The following is a 21,714-nucleotide window of genomic DNA, read 5'->3' as shown; positions in this document are numbered from 1 at the left end:
GTGGGACGCCATGGCGATGACACCAGCGTCCTGCGCCGACCTCCAGCCACTTGGCGCCCGAGAATGCAAATTAATCCGCCATCTTTGTTGGGTCAATTTGCATACTCCTGATTGCTGATGGGTGTCTCGAAGGTACGGTCAATTTGCATCTTTCTCTTTTATTAGTGTAGTTTTTTTTGTCTACATTACATACACAATAGCATTAACAATCAAAGTCATGCTATTGCCACAATTACATTTACTGAATACAAGCAAAGAATTTTCTTTTGGCCTAGTGATCCCTATTCTCCATCCCCCCCATTCTACAAAATGAGTACATTCCATCTAGAACATAGATGTTTCATTTCATATACTATCTCCCTTTAGTCCTCATTTCGTTGTGCTTATGTAAATAATCATATCTGTAATGTTCACCACCGGTCCTTTTGCCAACTGTCCATAGTCAGTTGGCTTTCCCGATGCTGCTTGCTGGTAGGTTTCTCGCGAAGGGCTCACGGAAATGGTGTTCCTTGAGTTTTTGCATGTTTATATAATAGTCTGGATATAAAATAGTTGGTTTATATTTTTCTTTCTTGACTATCTTAAATGTATTTCTGTATTTACTTTCAGTGTATGTCTTTCTTGTAGAAAAATGATAGTATAATTTTTTTCCTCCTTAAGAGTTTCTTGGTATTTTATTGTTTTTTGTCTAGAAGCCCAATGGACTTTTTCTTTAAAGACATAGTTTACTAGAATATAATATAGCAGTGATTGTTCTGGGCCAGTATTTTTAGGTATATGTTCTTTTAATGTAGAGTTTCTAATCATTTTTTTATTTCCAGAAAGTTTCCTTAAAAACTTAAATTTGTTCTGTACCCTGTTTTGGAATTGGTTATTGTCTATATGTTGAATTTTCTTTACCAGCACATGCCCAGGTTGCAGGCTCATTCCCCAGTGTGGGGCGTGCAGGAGGCAACCCGATCAATTATTCTCTCATTGTTGGTGTTTCTAGCTCTCTTCCCTTCCACTTCCTCTCTGAAATCAATAAAAATCTATATTTTTAAAAAGTATAGCTCTTCAGCTGCGTATCAGGCAGTGCCAGTGTAAAGATTCTGTCCCCACAGAACTTTCCCTGGTGTAGTGCTCACCTGTCAGTGCAGAGTGATGGACTCCCTCTGGGCGGGAGCTGGCGGCAGTGGTGGCACCGGTATCCCCACCCTAACTCACCACTCCCTGTGTCCAACCCGTGCCCTGCCTGGGAACCGCTAGGACCCCTCACAAACTGCGGCCTGGCAAGAAGAAACCCGACTGGGCTACAGTTATCAGGTTCCGCTTGGCCATTCTGGGCCCCGCAATGCCAAAAGCCAATGTGGTCCGTTCCCTGCCTCCCTCCTCTGCAGCCTTGCCCTGGGACCAGTCAGAGGCCTCCATCTTCCTCTCAGAGGTGTGGTTGCTTGGACCCAGCCTCTGTCTATCCAGCGGCTCCAAGGCAAAATTCATTGTTGGAGGAAAATATACACTGTATGAAGATTGGGTCTGGCTCCTTTGGGGACATTTATTTGGTGATTGACATCACCAATGGTAGGAAGTGGCTTCCTCATGCAGCAGGAGAGCAAACTCTATAAGATTCTTCAAGGTGTGTTTGGCATCCCCCACATAAAGGGGTACCATCAGTAAAAAGACTTCAGTGTGCTAGTCATGGATTATGTTAGACCCAGCGTGGGAGACATGGATCGCATTAGACCCAGCCTGGGAGACCTGGATCGCGTTAGACCCAGCCTGGGAGACCTGGATCGTGTTAGACCCAGCCTGGGAGACACGGATTGCGTTAGACCCAGCGTGGGAGACCTGGATCGTGTTAGACCCAGCGTGGGAGCACCCAGCCTGGGAGACACGGATCGTGTTAGACCCAGCCTGGGAGACCTCCTCAGTGTCTGTTCAAGGAGGTCCATAATGAAAACTGTACTGATGTTAGTTGACCCAATGACCAGTAAAGTTGAAAATGTACACACAAAGCATCCTAGTATATAAAAATGCTGGGTCCGTAGGTCCATCCCCCGGCCCTCAGGCTCCATTGATCAGGCGATGGCTATTGGGGGAACTGGGTCCCTCAGGCTCCAATGAATCTGTGGCGGCAGCGACTGGTGAGCAGGTGGAAGGCAGACCTCCTGGTCCCTCCCCCGGCCCCCAGGCTCCCTTTGATTAGGGGATGGCTAACAGGGAACCGGAGTGAGTTCTGCAGGGACTGGCGAGCAGCTGGAAGCTGAGTTCTGCAGGGACTGGCGAGCACGCCTTCTGGTTCCTCCTCCAGACTCTCAGACTCCAATTAGTCGGTGGCGGAGGTGGGGCGGAACTGGGGACTGGCTCCCTTAGTAATGCTGCAGGTGTAATCTCCAGAGGACAGGCCCGGCACCAATGGACCAGCGCTGCCTGCACGATCCTGGTAGCGCTGCCGGCCTCCTGGAACTCAGCCTCGGGCACTGCAGCCGCTTCTCCTCCCTAGACACTCCATAAGGAAGAAAAGGATATCGCCAGCAGCGCCATCTAGCGCTGTTACTGCCCTACAGCGCCAGAAGTTACTGCTCTCCCTGTGCTTCCTCCAGGTCGCCTGCCGCTCCAGATGAAGTGTGTGCACTGCACACGGAAGGAGATGTGAGTAGATAGCTCACAGGCAATTAATTTCAAAAGATTTTGGACCAGTCATTTCCCTCATTGGCCTGTTGGTTTGTTCCTCTCTAAGTATTTCCTCAACAACCTCACAAAAGGAGCAGATACCAATAGGAATAGTCTATTAAGGCTGATTAAAGCCATTAAAGTTAATTTTGTTTGGAGATTTATTGGGAAATTTGGGACTCCCATTGATGCACGCCAGGGAGTCACCCAGCGGAGCCCCTGAAGCCACTGCTGCTGGGGGCTGTGACGCAGTGGCTGCCCCCCTGCCCCCCGCCCTGCAGGCCTGGCACTGGCTCTGAGGGGCTCTGGCTCTCACTCTCAGCTCATCATCGAAGCTGCACCTCCAACCCCTTCAGGTTGTGAGGAGAATAAGAGGGTGTGAACCGTGAAGGCCAAACTGGGAGATAGATGTTTTCACAAGAAGAAGGACCCAGCCGTCATTTTTGTGATGTGGTTTGTGAGCCATTGAATGTCCCCCTTTAAAGTACATCCTCAGGGCGTGCCCAGTGCCAGGGAGCCCTTAGATGTGAGCATTCTGTGCGTTTCAGGGTCTCCTGAAGGTGTACGTCCCCTGGAGGGTGAACCCCAGGCTTCAGGGAGGCCTCACAACGTGTGAAGGCAGGAAAACCGGCCGTGACATTTGCACCCCGTCCCCAGGTGGTACAGGGCGACACGCAAAGCTAAAGGGGTGGAACTGCGACGGCGCCTTAGCTGACTGAGGCGGGAGGGTGCCTGAGTCCCTGGGCCTCTGTGATCGCGGGAGTCGCACGGGGGAAGGAGGCAGAGGAAGGACCTGAGGAAGCGTGAGGGGCTTGGCTGTTCTTGCTGAAGGAAGAGGCTGGACGCAGAGCCAGTGGTTCTCCCGAGGCCCTGGGCAGAGACGCGCCTGCCACCCCCAGCGCCGCCGCTGTGTCCCCGCCCACAGAACTGCAAGTCCATCACGTGCGCTGCTGTCAGCCCGTGTGCGTGGTCCTTTGTTACAGGAGGAGGGAAACTGGCCCCCAGGGGGATGGGGTCAGAGGCTCTGTGGCCTGAGCGAGCAAGTGGAGAGTAAGGGGCGGGAGGGTGAGGCCAGCACTTCAGAAAGTGAGGTGCACTCAGGAATACACGGGGGACACTGAGCAGTGCAGGACCCGGGGGCTGGGCAGGCAGACAGCGGTGCTGCACGAGAGGGAGGTGGTGGCAGAAGGCATTGGGGGCAGTAAAACCCCCGTGGACTTGGCCAACAGCAGGCCTGGGTCTCACAGGTCCTGTGGTCAGAGTGGGGCAGCTTAGCGGACCCTCTGCTCCAGCTCTCACGCTGCGCAAGGCTGCGGCGAGCGGGGAGCCTTCTGGCCCACGCTCATCGGGACGCTGGCAGGACCCGTCCTGGGGACTGTCTGCCTAGAGGCCCAGCTGCGTGCTGGCTGTGGACAGAGACCCCCTGAGGTCCTAGAGGCCACCCCGGCTCCTTGCCACGGCTTCTCCAGTCCCCAAGGGGGCCTCCCACCACGGCTGCCACGACCGAGCAGGACAAGCCCCAGGGAGCCGCGTGAGCCACGTCCCAGCTCCCTGGCTGGGCTGTTAGGAGCAGCCATGCCTCTCCCACACTCAAGGGAAGCGTTCACACGAGGCAGGACACCAGGAAGCTGGGCCACTGGGGTCTGCCCACCATGGACACTAGTCAACCTGGACCTCGTCACAGTGCTGCCTGGATCCTAAATGTTGGGAAACGTGCGACTCCTGCCAACTGTTTGTCCGAGGAGACGATGGGTCCATTCTCCATGGTCCTCACGGGCAGTTGTCCGATCTCCCAGGAGGCCTTGCAGAGGCCGTCTTGCTGGGGGGCCTAGAGACTCAGATCTTTTTGTCAATGTGAAACGGCCCAAGTCTAGCATGTCAGACACAGATTCCACTGTGAGAAACATACAAATGACCAAAACAATTCTGAGATGCAGTGTCTGTCAGCAGTGTCTCCTACGAGGGGCCCTCGGGGGTCGTTGTAGAAATTCCGTCACCTGGGAACCCACAGGAAGACTGCTCAGGGCTAGAGAAAGCGCTGGAGGTGTTCGCCGAATGAGTGCATGACAATATGGTCCCCGATTTCTGTAATAGAGGGGACGTCTTAGGCCTTACCAGGCAGCCTCTGTTATGATATATTTACATCATCCTATATATCCTATCTAATAATAGAGTAACATGTAAATTACCATCACTCCGCTACGCCCACGATTGGGCAGCGGGAGGCTGGGGGGCGGGACTCGGGGTGGCCTATCCGGCCATTGAGAGGCACGGATCCGCTGCCACTGAGGGGGGCTACCCTGCTGTTGAGAGGCGCAGGGGGCGGGACTCCCGCCCCCTGTGCCTCTCAATGGCCAGATCTGCGGCCGCTGAGGGGACCTGCCGCGGACACCCAGCTGCGCCTCTCAACGGCAGGGTAGCCAGGTGTCCCCGGCAGCCCCCCTCAGCGGCTGTTGAGAGGCGCAGGGGGCGGGACTCCCGCCCCCTGCGCCTCTCAACAGCAGGGTAGCCCCCTCAGCGGCCGCGGACCATCAAAAGTGGGGAAGCTGGGTGCCTGTCTGCTCCAGCACCAGCGGACAGGCACCCAACTCCACTGCGAAAAGCAAAAGCATGTAGGGGACCCTACACGTGCATGATTCAGTCATGCACTGGGCCTCTAGTATATAATAAAAGCCTAATATGCTAAGTGTCTGGTCAGCCATTCAATCAAAGCGTAATATGCTAATGGTATGCTAAGGTCGCCCAGCGGCTTACTATGACATGCACTGACCACCAGGGGGCAGATGCTCCAACCAGTAGGTTAGCTTGCTGCTGGGGTCTGGTCAATCGGGACTGAGTGAGACAGGCCAGACACATGCTGCAGTCCTCCCATGGTCTCTCCCCAGCTGGCCAATCTCCCGCATCCCTCCCTGTCCCTGATCGTGCACCAGTGGGGGTCTCTTGGCCTGGCCTGTGCCCTCTCAATCCGGAACTCCTCGGGGGATTTTGGAGAGCCAATTTCGGTGCGACAGCGGAACGACTGGTCTCTATGACATGCACTGACCACTGGGGGGCAGATGCTCAACCCAGGAGCTGCCCCCTGGTGGTCAGTGTGCTCCCACAGGGGGAGCACTGTTCAGCCAGAAGCTGGGCTCACGCTGGCAAGCACAGCGGCAGTAGTGGGAGCCTCTCCTGCCTCTGTGGCAACGCTAAGGATGTCTGACTAACGGCTTTGGCCTGCTCCCCATGTGGGCGAGCGGGCCAAAGCCGTTAGTCGGACATCCCCTGAGGGCTCCCGGACTGTGAGAGGGTACAGGCTGGGCTGAGGAACATCCTCCCCCTCCCCCCTCCCCAGTGCACGAATTTTGTGCACCGGGCCTCTAGTGTTATATACAGAGACATTATATCAGGTAACTTCCTAATGAGTATTGGGCATCACTGTAATAAGTTATTCCTTATTGATTTTGGTTTGGTCAAAAGTACAGAGTCAACAGGATGAGGCAAGACATACCATGTAGAGAAGATAAAAATCTTACTGGCACTGCCGATAATGCTAGCATCGATGCACATCTTTGTATTGAACAGAGTTGCTGAGATGACATGGAATCAATAGGATCTGTTTTGATGTATTTTAATGGAACCAGTTTGCCATGGCAAGGACTAAAGGTTAGGGCAAAGATATTTAAAATATATATCGTACCTAATAATAGAGTAATATACAAATTGACCGCACCTTCGCTACACCCACCAGCCATGCCCACCAGGAAACCGTCGCAGGGAGGCTGGGGTGCAGCCGAGCCCAAGGCCGCCGCCCGGGGCCAAGCCCCAACCCTGAAAGAAGGCAGAAGGCGGTGGCCACAGCCAAGGCCTGGGTCCCCGGTGACAGCAGAAAACTGGTGCAGGCAGCCAGGTGAATGAAGGTCTATTGCACGAATCTTTGTGCAAACGGGCTACTATGTGTGTGTGTGTGTGTGTGTGTATATATATATATATATGTGAAAAGATTAGTGAAAAGAAGTTTTATGTAAGGGGTTTCCTGCAGAATTTGCCATGCTTACACTATTGTTGGGGCTACATTTGAGGATGCCCTGGGTCACAGGTATCTGAGGCAGCCATTTTCCGGACCCTGAATCACCAACAGGCCTGCACGTTGGACTGGTCAGTGTTAAAGCAGAAAGCAGCCATCAGGCAGCTTCAGGTGGACAGGGTCAGCAGGCCCACCCCCCACAGGTTTCTGAGCATGAATTGAGGAACAGAAGCAGCTGTGTCGTGATCGGAGCAGCATTTGTTTCCCCCCAAATGTAGAAGTTTTGGTTCTTATGTACACTAGCTAGTGGTTATGAGGAACCATTTATTGGGAGTAAAGAACCTAATTTCAGTATAAACTGGGTCAGGGCATCACTGGTGATGCTCTGTCCTGGGTTATAGACATTGTAATTGTGAATATTAAAACAGTGAAGCATTTTTTTCAAGTGGAAAAGTTAACTAGATGGTTGCTACCCACAAATTAGTGAAGAAGTTGTGCTTATGCCATTTTTTTTTTTGTTAAAATCTTTTACTTTGAGATCTCATTTCAGAAGAACGGCATGAACAACCTTCAGCCATACCTGTGATGGTTGTGAATGCTCACAATTGTGCATTCTTAGAGTTTATCCATCCTGGGGGATTTGCAAGTTGTTCACCTAAAACATTCTTAAAGTGGTGGCTTCTTGCCCTAGCTGGTTTGGCTCAGTAGATAGAGCGTTGGCCTGCGGACTGAAGGGTCCGGGGTTCGATTCTGGTCAGGGGCATATGCCCGGTTGCGGGCTCGGTCCGCGGTTGGGGGTGTGCAGGAGGCGGCCGATCAATGATTCTCTCTCATCATTGATGTTTCTGTGTCTCCCTCTTCCTCTCTCTAAAAACCAATAAAAATATATTTTTTAAAAGTGGTGGCTTCTTGTTTGCAAGGCAGCTTATTTGGTAGCAACCAAAGATTCTGTGTTTGAGCACATGAAAGACTGCCTGCTCCCCTGTGCTGGACAAAGCAGCATTCAGAGCACAGACCCAAAACTTAGTGACCCCTAGATTATCCTTAGGATTCTGCGTTAACTCTGTAATGTTACTGGTATTAATAATAATAACAAAAGCAGGCCTGGCCTGGTAGCTCAGTTGGTTAGAGCGTTGTCCCTATATGCCAAGGTTTCAGTTCCATCCTGGGTCCGGGCACATACACAAATCAACCAGTGAATGCATAAATAAGTGGAACAACAAATCGATATTTCTCTCTCTTTTTAAAAAAAATATATTTTCATTGATTTCAGAGAGGAAGGGAGAGGGATAGAGAGATAGAAACATCAATGATGAGAGAGAATCATTGATTGGCTGCCTCCTGCGCGCCCCCTACTGGGGATCAAGCCCGCAACCCAGGCATGTGCCCTTGACCAGAATCGAACCTGAGACCCTTCAGTCTGTAGGCCGACGCTCTCTCCACTGAGCCAACCTGGTGACTTTCTTTCTGTCTTTCCCATTCTCATTCATTTCTCTCTCTCTCTCTCCTCCCTCCCTCTCTCTCTCTCTCTCTCTTCTCTCTCTCTCTCTCCCCCTCTCTCTCTCTCTCTCTCTCTCCCCCCCCTTTCTCTCCCTCTCTCTCTGAAATCAATAAATTAAAAGCATATTTTTCACAGAAATTGTGTTAACATCTTAAAACTGAAAATGTATGTATGTTGCTTAGGTAAATGCAAACACTGTAAACATTTATGTATTCTGGAATTTTATTTTTATTTTGAAATGGGAGCTTATTGGTTTACAAGTTCATTAAAAACTAAAAAACGTTTCTGTAAAAAAAAGAGAAGGGTGTATTTCTGTTATCCCTCCACCCCTTTTCTTACAGTAGCTTTGTATGGGGCTTGACATGGAGGCTTTTCTGCTCATTTTGATGTGAAATTAGTTTTACTTTTAGAAATTGACGTGGCTCCCCTTCTGTTGATTTTATGTAAATGTTAAAAAATAAGGGTGGTTTAAAAAATAGTGGCTTGCTTTCTGAAATTTCCTGACTTGGTTCCTCACCTGTGCTTTTACTTGGACTTTCTCTTTCATTGCCTCTATCTTTCTGTCCAACTCCAATTTTCTTCCACCCTCAGCAGTTTTTCCTTAAGAGTGGGGCACTAGAAGGGAGTCCTACTTGTGAGTTTGAGAGTTCAGAGTGGCTTAACTGCCCTAACCCCTTTAAACTTTAATATGAGCCCCTTGGATTCCCCAGATACGAGATTGAACAACACCCGTTGACCCACGACTTTCCAGTGAAATCTCTTGGCTGTTGAGAGTTTTCTTGTTCTCAGGTTCATCTAAATCTCTTGTTTACCTCTGTGTCCTTTTCCGTGGCCTCCTGATAAGTTGGATCTTGTTTAGGTTTTGTATCATGGGGATTTCTTTCCACCTTGTTTTCTCATAAATGTGTCCATTTGCTTTTTGCTATCTAGTTGCTTTGTTTTTGTGGGGAACTTGGGAAAATTGAAAAATTATGCTGTCAGTTGCCCTTTGTGCAGAATTTTATTACTTTTTAAAAAATATATTTTTTAAATTGATTTCAGAGAGGAAGGGAGAGGGAGAGAGAGAAATAGAAATAGCAGTGATGAGAAAGAATCATTGATCGGCTGCCTCCTGTATATCCCCTACTGGGGATTGACCTGGGCATGTGCCTGTGACTGGAATCGAACCCGGGACCCTTTGAGACTGATGCTCTATGGACTGAGCCAAACTGGCTAGGGCCAGAATTTTATTCCTTTTTAATGATAGTGGTATTATGTTATTGTAAAAAACTCTTATTGTGACATACGAAAACTTTACAAATGAAATGAAATGTTATTTAGAATTTATGTTGTAATGACTCAGTGATGTGTCCTAGAAAGGTAAATGAAATAGATTGGCCATAAGTTGATAATTTTGAATATTAGTCGCCTGGTGCACGAATTTGTGCACATTGAAAGGCAATTAGTTAGAAGAAATATTTTAATATCACTATTCACCCTTTCTCTATAATAGAAGTGTCAACCAAATTCACAGTTGACAATGGCAGATGGAAACACATGCATGCGATTGACGCCAGCGAGAGCTTTATATGTATCACGCATGCGCGAGTCAACTTAGCGTTTTATAGATATAGAATAAACTTGCTTAATTAGACCTGCTTTCTGATGTAGCTAAACTTTTTCCAGCCCAGTGAAGCACCCCAACGTCTCTTTCAGGTAATTATCAGCAACACAGCAGTTAATATCAACACGAAGCAGATTATTGTTGTAGATCACCCAGGGAGAACAAAGGGTAAAATATTTAACTGCAGCAGTGTTTGACTATATTCTGTGCAGTGAGAAAACCTGAAGCCATTTTCAAGGTCCACCATTTCTTACTTCTTTAAAGTCGGGTCAAGTTTCTAAGCTTTCTAAATCTCCATTTTCTGGCTAATGAAAATAGGATTCCACCGAGTCTCCTATCTACCTACTCCAGGACTTCTGTGAGGATCAAATGGGATGAGACACGGGAAAATGCTTCAGATGTTTGGTTACAGTGTGAAATGTTTGCACCTGGTTATAAAGCAAGTCGTGTTCCTGGGCTGGAGAAACTCCAAGGAGGCTAGTTGCCAGGGAGAGGAAGCCGGGCGCTGCTATGTGACATCATTACTTGGTGCCCACAGCCACCATTGCTGGGCTGGGCTGTGGGCCGTATTTTGTGCCATGGAGTCTCTGCAGCGTCAACTGTGATTTGTTGGGGTGTCGCTCCAGGGTGGTGGCGGGGCCTGTGTCCCACTTGGGGGAAGCTGAGTGTTGCTTTGTGGGCACAAGGTCTGCAGTGCCATTTCTCTGTAAATGGCCAGTGTGCATCACGGCAGCTCCTGCATTGAGCATCTGCCCTCTGGTGGTCAGTGCACATCATAGCGACCGGTTGGACGGTCAGACACTTAGCATATTAGCCTTTTATATATAGAGATGGGTCACAGGTACATGGGGGCTTATTACTATTTGTTCTTGTGTTTGTAAGTTTTAGAGTAACTTGCAGGAAAAAAAAGAATATTGAAAAAGTTTTAATATCAGTTTTTTTATAGCAAGCTTTACATTTCCTCCCTTTTCTTAATTTTATCTATAGAAGAAGGTGTCTTAATATTAGTATGTTACACCATCAATGCGTACACCAGTGCTTGTCATTTTATCCTTTCCTTTTTTCATATTATCATACTCACTCTTCTCAGTGTGCCTCTCAGTAAAGTTGCAGATTGACTGGTCTCATTCTGCACTGGCATTAATGCATTTCACTCCAAGCATAATCACCTAGTGTTCAGCCTTTCCCTTGATTATCTTACTGTGCTCATTAATTTTATCTTTCCATTTTTACAATTTTTTTAAGCCCCGTTTTTTTCTGGATCTGGGTTATTCCTCTGTTAATTTGCATGTTATGCTTAATTAGGACTGCATCCTTATTCTTTGGTACTTAAAATAGACATTTGTAAGCTTAGTTTTCTACAAAGTACATACTGCATTCCCTGGATACCTTTTTATATCTTCTGAGATAGATTTTTAAAAAAAATATATTTTATTGATTTTTTACAGAGAGGAAGAGAGAGGGATAGAGAGTTAGAAACATCGATACATCGATGAGAGAGAGACATCGATCAGCTGCCTCCTGCACAACCCCCATTGGGGATGTGCCCGCAACCAAGGTACATGCCCTTGACCGGAATCGAACCTGGGACCCTCCAGTCCGCAGGCCGATGCTCTATCCACTGAGCCAAACCGGTTTCGGCTCTGAGATAGATTTTTAAAGTTCTGTTTTGGGGGTAATAATAACACCTTCCTCATGGGGTGATATCGCGAGGAACTAGAGGAAATCATACAAAGAAAGCAGCTATGGCCTTGGGGCACGTATTGGCCCCATGGACTGTGGACCAGCTTGGCTGCATGCTCTCCCGAGCAGTTCACTGCGTGGTAGAACGTGGTGCGCCCTCCCTGCCCTGCTGCTGCCTCCACCGCCGCTTGGGACAGGCTGTAGGTTAGGCTGCAGTCCTCAGTGAGCAGACATACTCCCCAGGTCTGTGGAGCTCTCGGCCACACATTGATGCATTGCTGAAGGGCAGTGGAGGTTATTGCCGGGCACAGCACAACCTCTATGCGGACGAGTGAACTGCAGAAATTCATTACTGCTCCGCCAAGAGGGCCCATGTGAGTGGTTAACCTGGACACAGAAGTGTTGAATTGAAAGCTACAGAGCAATTTATAAGAGTTGTGACCTGGATGGGGTAACCCTCAGTGCACTTCCTTGCTGAATTACTCGGTTGAAGAATTGCTGCTTCCTGTCAGGAGGTTCGTATCATTTCCCATTACTCCCAGCGTCACTCGCAGCACTGAGAATGCCCAGTGGAGTATACTGAAGTAGACTGTTTCTTTGCATCATTTCTGCATTCAATTTTTAAATTCGTCTCCCTATTGAGTGTTCTTTAACTAGATTCATGGCTCGCGTGAGCCGCCCCGCTCCTGTGGCAGTCACATACAAGAATGTGAGATTTCTTGTTACACACAATCCAACCAATGCGACCTCAAGCAAACTCACAGAGGAAGTTAGAAGCACGGCGTTACATAGTGAGACCGTGTGGAGCAATGTCTGGCGCTCTTGTTGTGGGGAAACAAGGAAGGCTCCGTGTTCTTGATTGGCCTTCGGTGATGGTGCGCTGCCATTCAACCAGATGGTTGACTGGTTAAATCTTGTAACAATTAAGTGTCGTGAAGAAGCTGGTGTGGTATTGCGGCTTGGGTTGCAGGCCTGGGAGGAGCTCCGGTGCTCGCTGCCCTAGCCTTAGTCGAAGGCGGGATGAAATAGGAAGATGCAGTGCAGCTCCTAAGACAAAGTGGCGTGGAGCTTGTAACAGCAAGCGACTTCTGTATTTGGAGAAGTTCGTCCTAAAATGTGCCCTAAAATGCGGTTGTGCTTCAAAGATTCCATCTGTCATAGAATCCACTGATGCCATTGCCTTGGGAGTGGAACTTGAGATGGGACCTAATTTGTCTTACATCTGAGCCGACATGTTGGTGAGGTGCATAAGTCTAATGCGGCTTCCATAGGAGTGTTGAAAAGCAGTTTTACTCTGCTCTTAGCTTGACAGAATTGCAACCTCTATGTTTGGGTTCTAATCAACCTATTTTGACACTTAGCAAAGCAAAAGATCCTTACTGTTCAGCATTTAAAATGTGCTTATCATTTGTACCAATTTGCTTTTCCTGAAATTGTACAGTATTGAGTTATGTCCTTAAATCTATTCCCATGCCAGAATCTTATTGATAGACTAGAGGCCCGGTGCACGAATTCGTGCATGGGTGGGGTTCCTCGGCCTGGCTGGAGATCGGGGCCTATTTGGGCCACGGGAGGTTGGCCGGTGGGGGGAGGGGCCATGGGAGGTTGGCTGGCGGGGGGAAGGGGCCAAGGGAGGTCCTCATTAGGGCCATCAAGGCCAGCTGGCTGGAGGAAGGGGCCACGGAAGGTGGGCTTGTTGCCCCATTGGAGCAGATGGAGCTGGCTGGCCGGGGGGAGGGATCGTGGGAGGTTGGCTGTGGAAGCACATTGACCACCAGGGGCAGCTCCTACATTGAGCATCTGCCCTTGGTGGTCAGTGCATGTCATAGCGATCGGTCGAGTGGTCATTCAATTATTTGGTCACTTAGGCATGTATGTGTGTGTGTGTGTGTGTGTGTGTGTGTGTGTGTGTGTGTGTGTATCTATATCTATAGATATAGATTAGAGGCCTGGTGAATGAAATTTGTGCATGGGGGGGGTCCCCTCAGCCAAGCCTGCACCCTCTCCATTCCGGAACCCCTCAGGGGATGTCCCGACTGCTGGTTTAGGTTCGGTCCCGGGGATTGGGCCTAAACTGGCAGTTGGACATCCCTTTCACAATCCTGGACTGCTGGCTCTTAACCACACACCTGCCCGCCAGCCTGGTCACCCCCAACTGCCCACCCCCCGCCAGCCTGGTCACCCCTAACTGCTCCCCCCTCCCCCCCCGCGCCGGCCTGGTCGCCCCTTACTGCCCCCTGCTACAGGCCAGGTCACCCCTAACTGTCCCCTGCTGCCGGCCTGGTCGCCCCTAACTGCCCCCTGCTGCTGGCCAGGTTGCCCCTAACTGCTTCCCGCTGCCATCCTGGTTACCCCTCACTGCCCCCCCTGCCAGCCTGGTCGCCCCTTGTAGCCTGCTGTTCATTCGGTCATTTGGTCGTCCCTCACTAACCTCCCTGCTGGCCTGGTTGCCCCAGGCAGCCTGCTGTTCAGTCGTTTGGTCGTCCCTTACTAACCCCCTGCCGGCCTGGTCGCCCCACGCAGCCTGTTTGCTTGTTCGTCCAGTTGTTTCAGTCGTGAGGGCTTCTGGCTTTTTATATCTATACTAATAAAGAGAAACATGAAAATTGATTGTTCCTCCGCTATGCCCACCAGCCAATCAGGAGCGAGTATGCAAATTAACCCAACAAAGATGGCGGCGGCCATGGAGCTGGAGCGAGCAGGAGGCTTGGGTTGCCCCCGGCGACAGAGGAAGCCAAGCTTCCTGTCCGCCCTGGCCTCCATTCAAGGAGGGGCTGGGGGGAAAAAAGGGTGGTTGGGAGCCTGGGTCACCCAGGGCCTTGGCCAGTCTGAAAACGGCCCTCAGCCCCTTACCCAGGCTGGCCACATCCCCATGGAGTAAGAGTCCCCGCTTGGGGGCCTGGCCAGCCTGCACACAGCCATCAGCCCCTCACCCAGGCTGGCCATGCCCCCCAAGTGGGGACCCTCACCCCATGGGGGTGTGGCCGGCCTGCAAAGAACCACCCCTCGCCCAGGCTGCCCCATGCCTCAAGAGAACCCCCACCCTGATCCGGGACACCCTTCAGGGCAAACCAGCTGGCCCCCACCCGTGCACCAGGCCTCTATCTATACTAATAAAAGGGTAACATGCTAATTAGACTGGGAGACCTTCCAGGAGGCCTTCCGGACATTCTTCTGGACAAAGCCATGGTGGTGGGGCTGAGGTAGAGTCAGTTAGAGTCCAAGAGGGGAGGGCAGTTGTGGGTGATCAGGCCAGTGGGGGGGCAGTTGGGGTTGAACAGACAGGAGGGGGACCAGTTGGGGGCGAGCAGGCCGTCAGAAGGGGTCAGTTGGGGGTGATCAGGACAGCAAGGGGGGCAGTTGGGGGTGAGCAGGCCAGCACGGGGGGCATTTTGGGGTGAGCAGGCCGACAGGCAGAGTGGTTAGGGGCAATCAGGCAGGCAGGCAGGCAGGTGAGCGGTTAGGAGCCAGCAGTCCCGGATTGCAAGAGGGATGTCCAACTGCCGATTTAGGCCCGATCCCTGTAAACCGGCAATAGGACATCCTTCAAGGGGTCCCAGATTGGAGAGGGTGCAGGCATGGCTGAGGGGATCCCCCCCCCCCCCCGCATGAATTTCGTGCACCCGTCCACAGTATATAGATAAGAGATTTAGAAAGATTAGGTGCCAGAATACCAGCATAATACTTGTATACTTTAGTTTCATACAGAACTAAAACCAGGAACTGTGAACACTCTGGACCTTATGTGGTTTCTCCCTTCAGGTATTTCAAACTTAGAAAGTAGGGCCGATATGGTTATTTGCCTGCTGACTTTATGCTTACACCTTCCCTCATTCATACAAGTATACATCAGTGTCAGAACCAGCCTGACAGGTTGAACCGGGCTGAGGTAGGGAGGTGGGATTTGAGAAAAGAAAGAATAGGAGAAACAACAGCAAGAGAAACAACAGCGGGATCAGGAGGTGTACGAGTCTTTGAGAGGCTGTAGCACCGTTTATTAACTCTGTAATGCCTTTCATACATAAGACACTAAGCAGGGGATCAACCAAGAGGAAAACATTCTTTGTTCTTCTAAAACCACTACTGGAGGGATAAGTTGAAGGACAAGTTCTGGTTACAATAAATCTCACTAATTGGATATATATTTCTTGGTAAGCCATGAAAGTAGCTCTTATCCTATTGATATATAAACAAACCTTGGAAAGCTTTGTAGGTAGGGGTTGCTCTCATTGTACTGATTAATTGCCATCCAAACAGGCCTGGGAAATCTGTGTAAGGTAAGGGACTGAGCCTTGCTAGTCCCTTCAGGTGCAAGGACCGTGTCAGCTTACACCTTGTCTCCAACACATCAGGTTTGCTCAACATTTTTATTTTTAATCCAAGTCTTAGTTATTATTTAATGTCTTTCTATAAATCTTATTTATTGTCTTGTGTGAAACATGTAGAATATTCTCTTTGGTCAATATTTTTTTAAAGGTAGACATGCTATGTTGTAGCTAAAACGATTCTTAATCACAAAAAGTCTGAAATTCTTGTATTTTTTTCATACATTCTGAAGTTGTTTACCAACTTATTTTTGTTTGAAGTGTGATTTTTCCCTTCCCTCTCTTGCAAAAAAAAGGAGTGGGTTTCTGCTTATGAATTGAGCAGATATCTAATATGTTATTTGCCTTTTGAGCTGTGTAACTTAATGTTTGTATACTTGATAATTTGTTTTATTATGTAATAGATAAAATGGTGTTGTGTATTGATGTTCGTTCAACCATATATTTATACTGTTTGGGAGTGCGTGGTTATAATACTGTGGGAGAAATAATTTGTCATTGTTCACTAGCTTGTAAAATTTAGTGTCAGAGCTTAAACATCTAAATAAATGAGAGACATTTATCATCACTGTTTTTGCTTAATGTTAACTTAGAACATGTTAAGACTAAATTGGGCTTCACTTAGTACCTAGTACCATTTGAAGTAAAGTGTGTATGTGTTTTTTTAACAAATGAATGATTAAAGGAAGTTGTCATTTTAGTAAGCTCCTTATAGACACAATTTGTTAGGGTCATGAAGACTATTTATTATTAAAAGTGCTTTCCATTATAAACTGCTTTTTAGAGATTTAGATAATTTTGAACCATTATGTACTATTCTCTACCGAGGAGAAACGTATATATCATAGGGGAAGTCTTTGATTTTAATTTCAATTCCACCAAATAATAACTGGTTAGGATCAACTTCTGAGCTTCAGTTTTCTCATTTATAAATTAATTATATAACTTTATAGGTTTTTAATTAATTTAAACAAGTATTTGGCACAGGAGGGCTTGATAAATGATAAATTTTTTTTTTCAGTAATCTGAAACAAGCATACAAAGCTTATGCTAATCTAAAAGGTCCTTGTCTGTTTCTTTTTTTAAATTACAGTTACATCCAAATAAAAGACTCAAATTTGAGTGAAGAAAAAAAAAAGGAAAGCAGCTACATGTAAAGCTCTTCCTGTCACATAACGGGTGTTCAGTAGAGGATAATTTTTGCTTTTACTGATGTTTTGTTATCATTTTATTACCTATGTAGAATATGCATGTCTTTATCTTGCCTTTGGTTAGAAGTTATTTTTAAAAGACTTGTCTTAAAATGACAGATAGCGGCAGACGAGCCTCCCCCGGCAGGATGTAGTTCCTTCTTTTCAGTGCACGGGAGGAAGACCTGTGACTTCGATGCCCTGGAGACTCTTCTACTGACAGCACCTGAACGGTAGAGTGTGTGTTTCTCTCTAAATGTCATGCATTCACTGTGCTCCCTTTTTCTTCTACATCAAGACTACTTCTAGTTTTTTAATGAGTTTTACAGCCTCGAGTATGGATTCTGGAACCAGACTGATTAGATTTGATTCCATCTCTGTGGCTTAAAAAGTTTTGTGAACGTAGGCAGATTACTAACCTTTCTTTTTCATCTCATTTTAAAATGGAGATAATGAGAGTATTTAATATTACTGTTATTATTTAGTAGTGACTGCATCTGAGAAATTACATGTGCTTTGTCATCAGCTCGGTGAGGAATGCTCTGTGCATTAGAGCCAGAGCCTGAGGGGACTGTAGTCACGGTAATGACCTCTCAGGGTGGATTCGTTTCAGACAAAGGAAACTGTTCAATTTGAACATTAAATGGGTGATGAACAGGCTAGCTTTTGCTTAGAGGCTGATTTCCTGTGGTGGACAAGCATCTACTCCCTCTTGCTGTTGGCTAGGGCAGGAGGTGCGCCCTCCACGGGCCTGATGAGCTGGAGAGCAGTGCCCGCTCTTTGTGGTTTGCTCTGCGGGGTCAGAAGTGCGGAGGGTGTTGTCAGCGGGTAGTTCTTTCCTGAGGTTACCTGCCCAGCACTTGCCCAGCAGATGCCATGAGTGCTTCTCACTCAGCTGACAACCAAAACCCAGCGGACCGAGGTGGCTATGTGGTCAAGTAATGCTCCTTGGGGGAAACCAGACAGATTAATTTTTGTTTCACTTGTTATAACAATAATGCATACTTTGTAAGGAGAAGAGTGGTAGTTGACTCTCTTTTGAGAGGTGGCAACTATTTTTAATGGTTTGGCTTGTATCCTTTTAGACTTTTTCTGTGGTTATGCTTTTCCTGGAGTCATCTTTCTTTAGTACACTTAAGTGGACCTCCTTATGGTCATAAAGTCTATGCATTAATATCTGTTGGTATCTCGATGTTATTTTTAAAGAAGTGTTTTTGGAGGGTAAGTTGTAAAATTTGAGGAAAACATAAATTAGGAAGATCATAGTAAAGATGATAGTGAAGGAAGATGCTCTGATTGACAAGTTATAGCTTCAAGCATTCCTCTGCCTTTTTGCTTTACTTGTACTTAGGTTTTCAGGTAAAAGGGCAATTATATCCTATTTATGGCAGAATCATTTATTAAAGTTTTAGTGCTGTGAGGTCTGGATATATATCTTTCTTCTAGCTTCCCCCCTTCTCTAGGAATTGGTAACAATTACTAATCAAAGTCTGCATTTTATAGCTAATATTTTATGTAATGTACTATTATTATTATTTTTAGTGAAAATAATATCCTTTTTAGAAAGGAGAGGGAGAGATGGATGATGAAATAAGACTCATACCTGACAGTATTCTTTCTGAAAACTATTTAGCGTTTTGATATTTTTATATTAAGATGCTCACAATCTTTACTTAAATTATTGCTGCATCTATATTTTCTTTTAAAAACTTTTTAAAGTTTATAATTTTAAGCTTTTGCTATTTATTTTCAGACCCAAGCCCTTATTGTTCAAAGGTGATCACAGATACCCCTCATCCAGTCCTGAGAGTCCAGTGGTGATTTTCTACTCGGAGATTGGTTCTGAGGTGTTTTATAATTTCCACCGCCAACTTGTATCAAAAAGCAATGCAGGCAAAATCAATTACATATTCAGACATTATGTATCTGTAAGTATTGACTTATTTTACAACTCCTTTAAATACTAATTTGCCCAGCATGATTTTACCACACAAGCTAATAATTTTCCCATTTATAAAGTTTTATTTTTTTGAAAAGTTAAGTACTTTCATCAAATGTGTTTTGCACAGAGGAGATACTTTGCTTACCTTTCTGAAGTGTAAAACAATTATGCTTAAAAATAGCGTAATAAAGTTTATGTTCTATTTCAAAATGAACCACGTAAATTATATTTAATTTGGCCCAGATTTAATATGCTCGCATACTATGGAACTACTTCTTTAATTAATTTCCTTTCTAAACTTTTTTTTAAAAAAATCTTTTCATAAGATTGAAAAGGAAGGATTTCTAGAGGTAAAACCAGGCAGAATCGATTGAAAATGAAGGTTTTGAAACCTTGTATAGCATTTAGCTTTAAATTATTTATATGTACAGATTGTTAGCCTTAAAGTTTCTGTGTTTTAATAAGCTTAATAAATATTGGATGCTAGGCCCATGCAAGTAAAATAAAAAGTTTGAATGAAAATTTGTATGAGCAGGAACATTTAAATTAATATTTAATTTTTGACAACTGCACTCCTTCCCTCTGCCCCCCTTCCCTGTGGCTGGTCTTAAAGATTACACTGTCTAAAGGCCCATCCTTATTCAGGGTGGCGGTAAGCCTGTGCCATTGGGTCAGCCCAAACCCTGACTGAAGACGTTTGAATTCCATCAAGAATGGAAACACGCTCCGCACACACGCCCAACGCGCACTTCTGGGCAGAGACCTCGCTCGCTCTTTGCAGCCTCCGCGCAGGTTGTGAAACTCCTCCTTCCTCCGCTTCTTCACGTGGCTTCGTGCCCTTCCTTTGCCTTTCCGCCTCCTCCCTGGAGTCCCCATTTTCATCCGTGTGGCAGGATTCGCACCTAAAGGAGCGAGGATTTCCACGGCAGCTTAAGTGTATCAGAGTGCGCAGTCCTAGGTTAACCTCACAGCACTGACACAGTCACGTCTGGACATGTGACGTGTGAAGACTCAGGTAACGGTGGAATTCTCGCTCTACTTGCAGCGGCCCAGGAGGGAGCCTGTGTACCTCTCCGGCTACGGCGTGGAGCTGGCCATTAAGAGCACCGAGTACAAGGCCAAGGATGATACTCAGGTGAAAGGTGAATTTGTAAATTAGACCAATGTGTTTTCTTTTCTAAAAACAATGAGTTAAAGGAGAACCTTGTTCCTTAATGATAAAGAATAAATTTAGGAATATGATGAACCTGAGTCTTCTGTCCCATGTGAGTTGGGTGACATTAAGCAAATGCTTATGTCCCAATTTTTTCCTGTGTACAGATAATGATATATGCTTCTTACAGTACTTGTGTGGAGAAAACAAGATGTATAAGTAAGAAATTAACACAGTTTTATGCACAAAAATGTTCAATAAGTAGTAGCTATTGTTATTGATGATACGCAGTTCACAAATATCCATTAATTTGTGGCCCAATATGAAATCTTAAACTACCCTATAATTAACGTTTTAATGGTTTCTATTATTTTCGGCACTTGGAACAATTTACTATGGATACTTCTTGACATACTCTAGGGTTTTTAATTTATTATTTCAACCACAAGTTTTATTTTTATTTTTTCAAATATATTTTTATTTATTTCAGAGAGGAAAGGAGAGGGAGAGATGGAAACATCAATGATGAGAGAGAATCATTGCTTGGCTGCCTCCTTTATGCCCCCTACTGGGGATTGAGTCCACAACCTGGGCATTTGTCCTGACCGGGATTTGAACTGTGACCTGGTTTATAGGTCAACGCTAAGCCACACTGGCCGGACTCAACCACAAGTTTTATGTACAGTCTTCTTTATTTCTTTTGTTTTAGCCTTTTAAACTTTTTTTTTTTAATGTTTAGTTATTTAAGTTGATTGTGGTTCTCTATTTCTTTTGAGCTTATTTTAAAGATAAAAAGGATTGGCTTGGTACGTGGAAGATAGCCTAGTAACTCATCATTCTGTTCTCAATAATCTATTTAGGGTTAAGTTGCCTCGTTGCATGTTCTTTAGAATTTTGATATTGAAAAATCCATTGTTTGTAATTTTAAAGGTATTAATTTAGAAAATTTTAATGTAATTTTCCAAAGTTTAAGGAAAAAAATATATTCTTTATCCAGCAGCATAGGACATATTAAAAACACATTAATTTTCTTTGTTACCATTGCAAGATTAGATATCAACATTTTAAATGGTATAATAATATTGGGTGTTTCTGATTATTTTTCTTACATTAGACGTATGAGGTTATAGTGTTTTTATTTCTAATCTGAGTGATTAGACATGACTTTGCTGTGCCTTTACAGGAATGGAAGTAAACACCACAGTTATTGGTGAAAATGATCCTATTGATGAAGTTCAAGGATTTCTCTTTGGAAAATTAAGGTATGTATATTCTTTTGGGAAATGTTCTTAACTCTATTTAAACCTCCAGGCTTCCTCACACTATGAACATCATCTTCCATACTGCTGTCTGAGTTACAGATCTCTCAGCAGGATTTTATACGTGTCATCTGATATGAAGGGACAACCACTTAATTATAGGGCAGTTTGTGATTTCCAGTCGTTCTGAGCACATATGATACTGTGGTTCCCTGCTTATGGCTTACATTTGAGTTCCTTTTCTGGGCTTCGTAATCGGTGGCATAAAATTACATGTCATTTTTTTATTCACATAATAGGAGAAATGTAATTGTTTCAGTCAATATTTTCCTAAGAAATTCAAATGTATTTTAAGTTAGCAAGGTAATAGCTATTTACTCATGCTCAACGTAGTCTGCAA

General features: G+C 46.1%; 1 protein-coding gene and 1 pseudogene across 3 annotated transcripts in view; both read left to right on the top strand.

Moving 5' to 3' along the window:
- The window catches only part of UGGT1 (UDP-glucose glycoprotein glucosyltransferase 1), a 147,172-nt gene that overhangs the window by 16,922 nt on the left and 108,536 nt on the right, over window positions 1-21,714 (top strand). For all 3 annotated transcript variants that reach the window (XM_008158130.3, XM_028134827.2, XM_028134826.2), the window contains 4 exons: window positions 17,081-17,193; window positions 18,714-18,888; window positions 19,948-20,044; window positions 21,239-21,317. In XM_008158130.3, the coding sequence (XP_008156352.3) occupies window positions 17,081-17,193; window positions 18,714-18,888; window positions 19,948-20,044; window positions 21,239-21,317 (464 nt within the window). The remainder of the gene's footprint in view (window positions 1-17,080; window positions 17,194-18,713; window positions 18,889-19,947; window positions 20,045-21,238; window positions 21,318-21,714) is intronic.
- LOC129150777 (protein tyrosine phosphatase type IVA 1-like) lies at window positions 12,107-12,616 on the top strand (annotated as a pseudogene).

The sequence above is a fragment of the Eptesicus fuscus genome, chromosome 11, assembly GCF_027574615.1.
Source record: "Eptesicus fuscus isolate TK198812 chromosome 11, DD_ASM_mEF_20220401, whole genome shotgun sequence".
NCBI lineage: Eukaryota > Metazoa > Chordata > Mammalia > Chiroptera > Vespertilionidae > Eptesicus > Eptesicus fuscus.
This window is presented reverse-complemented; position numbering and strand designations above follow the sequence as displayed.